This window comes from Papio anubis, chromosome 18 (genome assembly GCF_008728515.1).
Source record: "Papio anubis isolate 15944 chromosome 18, Panubis1.0, whole genome shotgun sequence".
NCBI lineage: Eukaryota > Metazoa > Chordata > Mammalia > Primates > Cercopithecidae > Papio > Papio anubis.
Genome location: NC_044993.1, coordinates 54,359,855 through 54,373,409, shown reverse-complemented (window position 1 = coordinate 54,373,409; position 13,555 = coordinate 54,359,855). Strand labels below are relative to the sequence as shown.

Here is a 13,555-nt window from a genome sequence, read left to right as displayed (position 1 = left end):
CAACAAGAACGAAACTCCGTCTCAAAAATAAATAAATAAATAAACTAGGATAGTGGGCCGGGTGCAGTGGCTCACGCCTGTAATCCCAGCAATTTGGGAGGCCAAGGCGGGAGCATCATTAGAGGCCAGGAATTCGAGACCAGCTTGGGCAATATAACAAGGACCCCATCTCTTAAAAAAAAAAAATGGCACGGTGCCTGGCGCATAATAGGAATGTTCGTCCAGCAAATATTTGTTGCCATCTTCTCAGTGCCAAGAATTGTTCTATGTTCTAGCAGTATCCCGGGGCACAAAAATACAATTCCTTGCCCTCCTGCAGTTTACATTCCAGTAGGGCAGGGGTCCCCAACCCCCTGTGCACAGACTGGTGCCTGCCTGCCCATGGGGTCCCCAACCCACTGTCCACAGCTGGCCTGTTAGGAACCGGGCCACAAAGCAACAGGAGGTGAGCGGTGGGCGAGCAAATATTACCGACTTAGCTCCACCTAGGCATTAGATCTCATAGGAATGCCAACCCTATTGTGAGCCTTATTGTGAACTTTGCATACGAGGGTTCTAGGACTAATGATAAATGTAATGCACTTGAATCATCCCGAAACCATCCCCCCAGCCTTCTCCCAGTGGGTGGAAAGATTGTCTAACACAAAACCGGTCCCTCGTGCCAACGGTTGGGGACCACTGCAGTAGAGGAATAAAAAGGCTGATTATCGGCCGGGCGCAGTGTCTCACGCCTGTAATCCCACCACTTTGGGAGGCCGAGGCGGGCGGATCACGAGGTCAGGAGATCGAGATCATCCTGGCGAACACGGTGAAACCCCGTGTCTACTAAAAACACACACACACACACAAAAAAGATTAGCCGGGCGTGGTGGCAGAGGCCTGTAGTCCCAGCTTCTCGGGAGGCTGAAGCAGGAGAATGGCCTGAACCCTGGAGGCGGCGGAGCTTGCAGTGAGCGGAGATCGGGCCACTGCACTCCAGCCTGGGCGACAGAGCAAGACTGTGTCTCAAAAAAAAAAAAAAAAGCATGATTATCGCTATCATCCCCTTCCATTTATTGAGAACTAAATATACTTCATCCCTTTAGTCGTTCATTGGGCTTTTTGTTTGTTTTTGTGTTTGACACAGGGTCTTTGCTCTGCTGGACTCAGGCTGGACTACAGTGGTGCAACAAGGATCCTCCTGTCTCGGCCTGTTACAGGCATGAGCCACTGCACCCAGCCATTCATTGGTTTTTATTGTCTGCCATGTGCTGGGGCACTGACCTAGGTGCTTGGGGTACATCAGTGAATAAAGTTCACTGCCCTAGTAGGTCTAATATTCTAGTGGGCAGAGACAAGTGATAAAAATAAGTTATATAATATATGAGAGCGGGATTAGGGATGTGATTTTTTTTTTTTTTTTTTGAGGTGGTCTCACTGTTGCCCAGGCTGGACTTAGCTCACTGCAACTTCCGCCTACCAGGTTGAAGTGATCCTCTCACCTCAGTTCCACCAATTAGATAGGATTACAGACGTGTGCCACTGCGCCAGCTAATTTTTCTTTTTTTGTAGAGACAGGGTTTTGCCATGTTGCCCAGGCTGGTCTTGAACTCTTGGACTTAAGCGATCTGTCCACCATGGCCTCTGCAAGTTCTGGGATTATAGACATGAGCAACTGTGCCTGGCCCTTTTTTTTTTTTTTTTTTTTTTTTTAAAGAGCGACAGGGTCTCCAACTCCTGGGATCAAGAGATTCACCTGCCTCAGCCTCCCATAGTGCTGGGATTACAGGCATGAGCCAACGCACCCAGCTGAAATTTTTTTTTTTTATTAAAGTGGGATTCCAGTTTTTTTGCCTATGGAATTTGCAAAAAAAGTTTAATGTTCATGTGGTAAGAAGTGTAAGGAGACTGACAATCACATATTTTGTTATGTTGAAACAATCTCAAACTTATAGAAAAATTGTAAGAACAGTATCAAAACCTCCCCTCAACCAACATTTGAAAGTAGTTGCTAACACAATGGTCTTTTTCCATCCACCGCCAAGATATCTTATTACATATTTTCCATAAACCTACATAATCACAGTGCAACCATCAAAATCAGGAAATTAACATGGATATATTATGACCATCTGCTCCTCAGATGCCATCCAAGTTGTCTGTAGGTTGTTTGAATAAGATTGTTTTTAGCAATAAGATCCAGTCTAGAATTGTGTTAAATTTGTCATGTCTCCCTCAAACAGTTCCTTAGTCTTCCCTTGATATTCATGACTTTATTGCTTTTGAATAATCCTGGGCCAATTATTTTGTTGAATGTCCCTTAAATTAGATTTGTCTGTTTCTTCATTGATTAGATTCAGGTTATACACATCTTTAGCAGGAATATCACAAGAGTGATACTCTGCTCCCTTGCAGATTGTACACAATTTGATTTGTCCCGTTACTGGTGATATTAACCTTGATAACTCGATTAAGGTAGTTTCTACTAAACTTCTCTAAAGTTATCTTTTTCTTTTTGTAATTTTCATTCTTACTTAATTTTTTGAGACAGGATCTTGCTATATTGCCCAGGCTAGTCTGGAATTCCTGGGCTCAAACAGTCCTCCCACCTCAGCCTCAGTGTAGCTGAGATTACAGGCCACTGTTCCCAAGCCGCTGTTCCCAACTCTCTTTGTAATGTGCTTCCTCAAACATTTTGGGCTTATGCATTTACTTTTTTATCAGTATGAACTCAATAGTACCTATTTTGTTCAGTGTGTTTCTATCTTTTACTGGATTGTGATGCTTTAAATATCCAAGATTTTGTCATTAAGCTAGCTTCTGTGGACTTTTGACATGACAACACCGTTCTTTGAGCACATCATTACTTTCTGGCACAAAAAGATATTCCAGGCCCATATGTGCTTTCCCTGGTACCAGGTCATCTTCCTTTGTGAGCACCCTCATCCTATGACAGGTAGCTGCCACCATCCTCTCATGTTTATACCCTCATCCTGTTCAGGCTTTAAATCCTGCAACAGACCACTACTGTCCCTCAGCATTGATGCCCTCCTTACCCTAAATAGTTTCTGATATCTGATATCTGGCCTCACTGCCCTCCCTTCCTTCCTGTATGGGTGACCTCCTTGTGCTGCTGAGGCTTTGACACCCCACACCTGAGCACCCTCCTGCATGAATGTCCTGGTCTTCTGCTCCTAGTCCTGGACTGTCTCCTCTGCAGGACACCCTCACCCAACTCCGGCTCTTGACATCCCATGCCTGGCAACCAGGGTTACTCACTGCCGTATAGACTCCATCTTGCTCAGTCTCACCTTATTAATTTCATGTTTTTATTTGGTAAAAACAAACTGGCATATTCTTTCAAGAGTTCATTTGAACCGGCAATTGATCCTAAGAAAGTAATTAGATAGATGTACAAAGGTGTCTGTACAAGGATGTTCATCATAATGTTGTTTGTAATTTAAAAAACAAAACAGTGTTATCAATAAGGAATTTTTTTCAGATATATTATAAATTTTCAGGTAAATTTAGAAAATGGACTATTATTCAAGTATTAAAATTGATGTGTTATTTTTTTTTTAAACTGATACGGAAAGATACTCACAGATTAAGTTCGGGAGTAGGGAGTTGGTTTCAAAAAAGAATGATTGATAAAATCCACTGGGGGCTATATAGTATAGCGATAAGCCTGCATTCCAGTCATGGTTCTGTCATCTGTCTGTTTCTCCAATTTATCCGTGAAATGGGGATAATAGTAGTACACACTTAAAAAGTTGTGAGAATTAAATTATTTAATGCATGTAAAGTGATCAGAACTGTGTCTGGCTAATATAAGAGTTTAACATTAACTTAAGACCATGGGAAGAAATTAGCAATACTATCTGATGTTTAAGTACTTGTATCAGGCACTAGCCTCAGTACATTGTACTTGAACTATTTCATTCGTCCTCCCAATTATTTAATGAGATAAAATTATAATTACTCTCTAGATGAAGAAACTGAGTCCTAGAAAGGCTATGGCACTGGTCCAAGATGATAGAGCCTGGTGTTTGAACTCAGGTAGTATGACTCTAGGGCTTGAGCTTCTAATTGCTATACTCTGCTGCCTCGCAGACCAAAAGGAAAGTGGTGATTACCTTTGAGTTGTACTTTTAATTATCTCTGAGGTGACTTTTATTTTCATTTCTCTATTGTGTATCATTTATTTTACACTTCTCTATTATTGAATCTTTTATAACAAACACGAATTACTTTAATAAACAAATATAGGCTGGGTGTGGTGACTGTAGGTTGGGCGTGGGGGCTCATGCCAGCACTTTGGGAGGCTGAGGAAAACAGATGGCTTAAGCTCAGGACCAGCCTGGGTGACATGGTGAAAACCCATCTCTACCAGAAATACAAAAAAAATTAGCCAGGTGTGGTGGCACACATCTGTGGTCCCAGCTAATGTGTGGTCCCAGCTACTCAGGACACTGAGGTGGGAGGATCACTTGAACCTGGGAGACAGAGGTTATAGTGAGCCAAGATAGCGCCACTGCACTCCATCCTGGGTGACAGAGTGAGACTCTATCTCAGAAGAGAAAAGACAAAAACAAGTATAAGTTCAAAGCCTTTTTAAAGGGATTGGGAGCTTGACTGAACTCTTGTTGCCCAGGGATAAATTCTCAATCATTAGCTTAGGCTGCACTGATCTATGATCTGGCTCCTGCTTCCCTCTCCTCGTACCTCCACTACTATGCAACATGCAATCTTGGCTCCTTGCCAAGCTATACTACATGTTGAATGTGATGTTCCCACCAACAGGGTAGACTCATTTTCAAGGCTTAGCCTCAGTATTTCCATCTCAGTAGCCTTCCCCAAACTCTCTGACCCCTAAAGCAGTTAGACTCCTTGTTCTTATACCTTTGTATTAGCACTTACCCACACTATGTTGGAATTAGCTATTGCTTTTTCCTCCTAGTAGAATGGACTCTTTGAGAGCATGAATTATGTTTTATTTATCCTATTCCTAGCATGTAACCAAGTATCTATAATTCAGATTTTGTGTCAATGATAGTTCAATATTTTATTAATAATGTCATACCTACCACATATTGTTATTTTATACCATCATTTTCAATTAATTAGAACTTCCTTATGTTAGAATATACCTGGATGTTAAAGTAATCAGAAGCTAGAATAATTTAATAACTAACTTTGTTGGTATTCTTGATAACCAATAATTGTTTGCTATGCCCTGATTAATCTTTGCAGAAAGCCCGCTTATCTACCATTTTATTTACTGACAACTGTGAAGTAACCCATGACCAGCTGTGTGAATTGCTGAAGTATGCAGTTCTGGGCAAATCCAATGTTCCAAAACCCAGGTATGAAATGAACTTAAATGGTGGGTATTGACCACAGGTTTCTTTTTTCTTTTCTTTTCTTTTTCTTTTTTTTTTTTACCTCTCTCAAGGCTCTATCATTCAAACCAGAGGTTTCAAACTGGCTTATCAACATTATTTTTTTGCTCTACAGCACATCCTAAATTTTTTCATGATGTCTGCCAAGTGTTATTTCTGGAAATTCCTATATAAAAATCTACCTTTTCTTCTTCCAAAAACTCAAAAATGGTAGCTATCCCTATATTCCCACATGGCAAAAATTTGTCAAAGCTGAATGGTGGTCTCCCCCATTATATGGGACATGTATTCTCCAATGTCCTACCTGGCCTGCTTCCCGTATTTACAGTATCTGTCTGGCTACTATAGGTATTTTAGTTTGTTTCACCTGATGCAGACTCAGTTGAAATAACAATGATTTGTGAAGAATTCTAGTTAATCTTTTTTCTTTCTTTTACAAATAAAGGACAAAGAGAGCCCAGGCATAGGGGCTCACACCTGTAAGCCCCAGCACTTTGGGAGGCCAAGGTGGGAGGATTGCTTGAGTTCTGGAGTCTGAGACCAGCCTGGGCAACATAGCGAGACCCAGTCCCTACAAAAAAAAAAAAGAGAATCTTACTATTTTGATATTGTTGGTGCCATTATTAAGTGTCTTATGAAAAATGTTTTGTATGTATACAAATAATACACACATCTTTCTGGGAGAGGTTGTTATGAATTGGCTAGCTACTTTGAGAACTATCTTCTCCATCAACAATTACAGCCATCAGTCTGTCAGTTTATCTAAAACTTTTTTTTTTTTGGTAGGTTTTATGTCTCTATTGCAACTACCCAACTTGGCCATTGTAGCCCAAAGCAGCCATATGTAACACACAGACAAATAAGCATGACTGTAGTTCAATAGTCTTATTTACAAAAACGGGTGGAGCAGGATTTAACCTTTTTTTTTTTTTGAGATGCAGTCTCGCTCTGTCACCCAGGCTGGAGTGCAGCAGCACAATCTCCGCTCAGTGCAACCTCCACCTCCCAGGTTCAAGTGATTCTCTTGCCTCAGCCTCCAGAGTAACTAGGATTATAGGCACATACCACCACTCCCAGCTAATTTTTTGTATATTTTTTTAGTAGAGATGGAGTTTCACCATGTTGCCCAGGTTGGTCTTGAACTCCTGACCTCAAGTCATCCGCCTGCCTTGGCCTCCCAAAGTCCTGGGATTACAGGCATGAGCCACCGTGCCCGGTCAAAACTGAAATTCTTAAAGCCAGCCATTTGATTACCTGGCTTAGGAAGGACTGCAGAGTAGGTTGGGATCTTAGGGATGACTTTGTTTGATTCCAAACAAATCTTAATCAATAGGACAGTGAATTTAAATGCATTGTGTTTTGCTTGGTATTTTACTTGATTTGAATGCAATAAGTATTTATCTCTATGGATCTTTATTTGAATTCTGTGCAATAATGGCTGTCTTCCAGTTTCAGGCAGATAGTGAATGATGATAAATTCTATTAACTCTCACGCACTGCTTTTCCTGCTCCTTCTCCCCTATTTCCCCTCTATATGCCTGTAACTGACTTAAGGCCATCTCTCTTAACTGTGTTGGTTTGATTTCTCGGCAGCTGGTGCCAGCTTTTTCATCAAAACCACCTAAACAACGTAGTGGTTTTTGTTCTGCAGGGAATGAGTCAGCTACACTTTTACAGGTTCTATTTGGAGTTTGGATGTCTTCGAAAAGCATTCAGACATGTAAGTTAAGAAAACTTTGCACTAGGGGCTGAGTCTGTCCTCCCATTCTGAGACTAATACATGTGTCAGGGACCATGCTCCTTGGCAACCTAACTGAACAAACAGTAGGGGATATATAAAGCAAAAGGACCTTAGAGGCCTCATGTAGATTTGTCTCTGATTTTCTTTGGAAATCTAGGCAAACACTTATTCCCAGGTTATAATCTGTAGCTCCTAGGTTGATATTGTTCTATTTTATTTGGGCTATGGTGTTTTCAGAAATTATAAAATATATATACAAGCTGTGTTTTCTACCTCTCTTTAAAAAAATCACAAGATTGGGCACCCTTAAAACAGTATGTGGAACTGAATAGCAGTTGTCATCTTTAAAAAGAGGCACCTGCTTTCCATTTTCCCATAGCCTCTTCCATTTCCTAGTGACCCATTTCATGCATTTATTCCTGAAGGCATTTGAGTTGGTGAGCCCTAATTTAACTTCCCTGGGTCACCATTTTCTTTTTTTGCTTTCATTTATTGAGCACTCCCTGTGTGTCAGGCTCTCTATTAACCATGGACCACATGCTACACATATCATCTTCAGTTATCACAATAGTCTTATAAATAGATACTTTTTAATTTCCATTTTGTATGTGAGAAACTGAGTAACTTGCCCAAGTTCTGGCCTGTAAGTGGTAGCGCTGAAATTTAAGCCCAGGTGAACCTGAAGCTGAAGCTCTCAACCTTTTTGCCCTGTGGTACCATCTGTTCTGATGGCAATGGCCTGCTTTCCAATGAAATAATAGATTTGGAAGAACTTTGAAAATACAAAGGGACTTTTCTTGTCTAAGTTGTACGTTTCTTTAAAGTTTGTCTTTTTTACGATGTATAATCACGGGGATCGATTAGCGTTGTGTGGCTTCATTTACTTAGTCACTTTTCTATATTAAGGAAACAGTTCTCATTTTAAAATGCTAACAATTACTGTCTAGAACTTTAAAAGCACTGAGCTGACAATAAAAGTCCAGGCCTTTCACAGTATTTTAGCTGTTCAACCATTTTTTTAAAACCTGTTAATGTATTTTCAGAAATTCCGCTTGCCTCCACCATCATCTGACTTTCTAGCTGATATTGTTGGGCTACAAACAAAACAAAGAGCTGGAGATCTGCCCAAGACAATGGAAGGTATAGCTATGATGCTGGTTTGATGATTTGCTTACTCTAAAAGATGTGGACATGATTGTAAGTAGGTTTAGCACAACAGAACTCAATTCTAACTAACTTAAGCACAAAAACAATTTTTGTTTTTTTGAGATGGGGTCTCACTCTTGTCACCCAGGCATAAGTGCAGTGCTGTGATCACACAGCTCACTGCAGCCTTGACCTCCCAAACTCAAGCAGTCCTCCCACTTCAGCCTCCTGAGTAGCTGGGGAACTACAGGCACGTGTCACATTCCCAGCTAATTTTTTTTTTTTTTTTTGAGAAACGGGGCTCCACTGTGCTGCCCAGGCCGGTCTCAAACTCCTGAGCTCAAGTGATCTTCCCGCCTTGTCTTCCCAAAGTGCTGGGATTATAGGCATGAGCCACCATACCTGGGCCACAAGAACAGTTTTTTTAAGGAAAACTGGGCAGGTACCCAGGGAGGTTAGATAGCAGGAACCACAGCCAGGGTTCATGCCTCAGAAACCATCTGGTTAGATAGCTAAGGATACCTGGGTATCACTAACATTGGACTGTTATGAATTACTCTGAATAATTTCTAAACTGTCACTGGGTCTTTGTACCCACCAGTGTACAGGTGGGAAGGAATATCATGCCTTTGACTAATATAAGGGATACTTGCTGATACTACTCACAGTGAAGAATAAATAGGCAGGAGGTTTAGATACTAGCCAGCTGCAAGATTCATGATAGCAGTGTTTTTCAAACTATGGGTTGTGTCTGATTAGCAAGTTTTAGCTAACCTTTTTGGTTTTGCCGGGAGGTGAGTGATAGAATAGCATAGGACTTATCAGAGTTCATTGCATATAGTAAGGTTAGGTATTGTTCAATGATACTGTATTTTGTGTTCAGAAATTAATTGAATAATATCAACCAGTGTTGAAAAAGTAGTGAGGAGTAACTTGATTTCTTATCTCCTCTAGAAATGTGCTTGTATTATCCTCTGTCCTAATCCCCACTTCTAATTTTCTATCCTTCCATTGTTCTCTTCTTCTCATGGATGCCCATTTTTGATCTGCAGTTGTATTTGATTTGATCTGCATAGTATTTTAAACATCTGTGATTAAATCACAGAGTAATCATTATGAGATTCTAGGTTCAAGTAAAAACATCATGTTGTGAAAGAAAAGATGTAATCAGGAAAAAGAAATTTGACATGTTTGAAGAGTACAGCTTGTTGGGCATGCTGAGAAGAATAGGAGGAGGCAGTGATGAGAGACAAAGCTGGAAAGGCAGATTAAAGCCACACCCTGCAGGCTTTATTTTTATTTTATTTTTTATTTTTATATTCTGTACCAGCCACAGAGAGACAACCTGCAGGCTTTGAATGCCATGCCAAAAGAATTTGGATTTTATTCTGTAAGCCTTGAGGAGCCAGAGAGGTTATGGCAACTTCTCTATCCTCTTTAAGTATTTCACTTCATCTTCCCATGCTAAATATCACAGTCCCCAAGGCATAGTCCCTTGCACTCTGATCTTCGTTAATCAGTCTTTCCTTTGGAGTATTCGTCTGTTTTTGCCAAGTTCACCTATTAGTTTTCTTTGAATGACTCCTATATCATTATCTCTAGGTCTGATGCCCTAGCTTGCAGGCCTGCATTCTCAACTGCCTGCTGGATATTCCAATTGCTATTTGGATATTCTACTGTCCTCAGTCACAACATAGCTAAAAGCATTTTTCTGATCCTCAAATAATGGGCTCTTCATATTCCCTCTTGTTGGTGTCATTTTTCTCTAAGACACCAGTGTTGAATTTTACAATTTTCTTTTGGCTCCCTATCCCCAATCTGTCTGCATGCCTAATTCCCTTTGCTCCTATAAATCTCTATTCAGATGTCAATTTAGCAGAGACCTTCTCAGATCATCCTATAAAAAACATAAGACAATAACCCTTTTCCTGCCCCAACACTTCCTATCCTTTTCTCTTCCTTTTCTTCAAAACCCTTATCTTACCTGATATATTACATATTTATTTGTTTATTATCCATATTTCCAACTAGAAGTTAAATTTCATGAGGAATTTTGTTGGTTTTGTGCATTGGGAAATTCCTAGTGGCCAAAACAGTGCCGGGTATATAATAAAGTTATAGATAAATATTTAAATATTTTGCTGGCTGAATTGAGTTATTTTTTCACCATGTTCTACCAGTTTTTTGTGTATGTTTTATATGTATCCCTTTTCCTCCATCCCTTTCACTATCTTAATTCGGATGCTGGTAACAACTTTTTTTTGAGACAGAGTCTTGCTCTGTTGCCTAGGCTGGAGTGCAGTGGGATGATCCCGGCTCACTGCAAACTCTGCCACCTGGGTTCAAGTGATTTTTGTGCCTCAGTCTCCTCAGTAGCTGGAACTACAGGCAGGCACCACCACACCAGCTAATTTTTGTATTTTTAGTAGCGACAGAATTTCACCATGTTTGACCAGGCTGGTCTTGAGCTCCTGACTTCAAGTGATCCACCCGCCTCAGCCTCTCATAGTGCTGAGATTACAAGCGTAAGCCACTGCACTTGGCCTTCTTTCTTCAACATTTATTTTAATTTCCGGGGTACATGCGCATGATGTGTAGGTTTGTTACATAGGTAAATGTGTGATGTGGTGGTTTAGTACACAGATCAACCAATCACCTAGGTATTAAGCTCAGCCTCCATCAACTATTCTTCCTGATGCTCTACCTCCACCAATCCCTCTGACAACCCGAAATGTGTGTTGTTTACTCCCCATGTGTCCATGTGTTTTCACCATTCAGCTCCCTCTTATAAGTGAGAATATGTGGTGTTTGGTTTTCTGTTTCTGCGTTTGCTGAGAATAACGGCTTCCAGTTCCATCCATGTCTCTGCAAAGGACGTGATCTCATTCCTTTTTGTGGCTGCGTAGTATTCATGGTGTATATGTACCACATTTTCTTTATCCGATCTATCATTGATGGGCATTTGGGTTGATTCCATGTCTTTTCCACTTGCATGTATCTTCATAACAGAACGATTTCTATTCCTTTAGAATATACCCAGTAACAGGATTGCTGGGTCAAATGGTATTTCTGCCTCTAGCAGATGCTCATAATTTTTTGGCCAGAATTACTGTAAAGCCCTTTCTAGCCTCTTTCTACTTCATTGTCTTTCTTTCTTTCTTTCTTTTTTTATGTATTTTTAAAAATTTAGGCCAGGTGCAGTTGCTCATGTCTATAATCCAAGCACTTTGGGAGGCTGAGGTGGGTGGATTACCTGAGGTCGGGAGTTCGAGACCAGCCTGACCAACATGGAACAATCCCATCTCTACTAAAAATACAAAATTAGCTGGGTGTGGTGGTGCATGCCTGTAATCCCAGCTACTCAGGAGGCTGAGGCAAGAGAATCACTTGAACCTGGGAGGCAGAGGTTGCAGTGAACCGAGATTGCGCCATTGCACTCCAGCATGGGCAACAAGAGCAAAACTCCGTCTCCAAAAAAAAAAAAAAAATCTAGAGACAGGATCTCCCTCTGTTGCCCAGGCTGAAGTGCAGTGGCACAATCTAAGCTCACTGCAGTCTCAAACTCCTACATTCAAGCCATCCTCCTGCCTCAGCCTCCTGAGTAGCTAAGACTTGTAGTCATGCACTACCATGCCTAACCAATTTTTGTTTTGGTAGAGACTGGGTCTTGCTCTGTTGCCTAGGTGGTCTCAATCTCCTGGACTCAAGCAATCCTCTTGCCTTGGCCTCCCAAAGTGCTGGGATTACAGGCATGCCATGCACCCAGGCTCTACTCCATTTTTTACAAATCTTTGAGGTTGATGTTTCTTAAAACACTGCTTTAATTATGTCACTTCCACTTTCAGGAACTTTTTGTGGCTCCCCATTATGTATTGAATGGTGGACGAAAATTATCCTCTTCTCTCAACTTTGTTTCCTATACTTGTCTCTTGCACAGACCTTTTTTTCTTCATCACTGGTCTACTGCCAAACCAAGTTTACTCTACATTTCTGTCTTACCTGGAATGCCCTCTTCTACTTATGATACTTTGGCTCTTTTCCTCACAAGGACCAACTACTCACTTAGGCCATCTTGAGCAAGTATTGTTTGAAGAAGGATATATGTGGGTAGAAAGCCAGCAGGAACCTAAGTAGCCCTAGTGAAGAGATTTTCTCCAACCCTCTCATAGCATCTACTTATCTGTGTGTGTATTTTCCTCTTCTGACTAGTCAGTTCTCGCTATCTCTCTGTCTCTCTGTCTCTCTCTCTCTCTCTCTCTCTCTCTATATATATATATATATATTTTTTTTTTTTTTTTTGAGACAGAGCCTTGCTCTGTTGCCCAAGCTGGAGTGCAATGGCACAATCTCTGCTCACTGCAACCTCCACCTCCCAAGTTCAAGCAATTCTTGTGCCTCAGCCTCCTGAATAGCTGGAATTACAGGTGCATGCCACCACACCCGGCTAATTTTTGTGTTTTTAGTAGATATGGGGTTTCACCATGTTGGCTAGGCTGGTCTTGAACTCCTGACCTCAAGTGTTCTGCCTATCTCAGCCTCCCAAAGTGCTGGAATTACAGGTGTGAACCACTGTAACTAGCCCAGTTCTTTATATTTTTTAGTGAAAATTCTTAAAGCAGGCAGTCTGATCAACTGATTTTTCCTTTTAAGAGCATGTCTTGATAAGGAATATCAAGTCATTGGTCAATCTATAGATGACCTCTCTTGAGCCGGGTCATACCCTTAATCCAATCAGTAATGGTCCCTGGTTAAAGAACAAGCTTTTGCTGCTTAAATAGGTGGCTGAGGATGGAGTATATTTAGCTAGAATGAACCGTAAGGGAGTGACAGGCACTGTAAAGAACAGGTTGAATATACCAACTATCTGAATTCTGTGTTTTTTTAAGACTCAGTTAATCTTTTCCTTTCTTGATCTCTGACACTCCAGTGTAAAGTATATTCTTCCTCCTATCCCTTTATTGTTTTAGCTCATTTGGGACTTCATTTTCTCAGTGTTTTTTTTTGTTTTGTTTTGTTTAGTTTTGAGACAGAGTCTTGCTCTGTCACCCAGGCTGGAGTGCAGTGGCGCGATCTTGGCTCACTGCAAGTTCTGCCTCTTGGGTTCACGCCATTCTCCCACCTCAGCCTCCCAAGTAGCTGGGACTACCGACGCCCACCACCATGCCCGGCTAATTTTGTTTTTGTATTTTTAGTAGAGACAGGGTTTCACCATGTTAACCAGGATGGTCTCGATCTCCTGACCTCGTAATCCACCTGCCTCCGCCTCCCAAAGTGCTGGGATTACAGG

General features: G+C 41.1%; 1 protein-coding gene across 4 annotated transcripts in view; it reads left to right on the top strand.

The window, feature by feature from the left end:
• Positions 1-13,555, top strand: part of REXO5 (RNA exonuclease 5) — a 43,609-nt gene that overhangs the window by 1,058 nt on the left and 28,996 nt on the right. For all 4 annotated transcript variants that reach the window (XM_009196113.1, XM_003916627.2, XM_003916628.3 and 1 more), the window contains 3 exons: positions 5,233-5,345; positions 6,975-7,101; positions 8,166-8,262. In XM_009196113.1, coding sequence (XP_009194377.1) covers positions 5,233-5,345; positions 6,975-7,101; positions 8,166-8,262 — 337 coding nt within the window. The remainder of the gene's footprint in view (positions 1-5,232; positions 5,346-6,974; positions 7,102-8,165; positions 8,263-13,555) is intronic.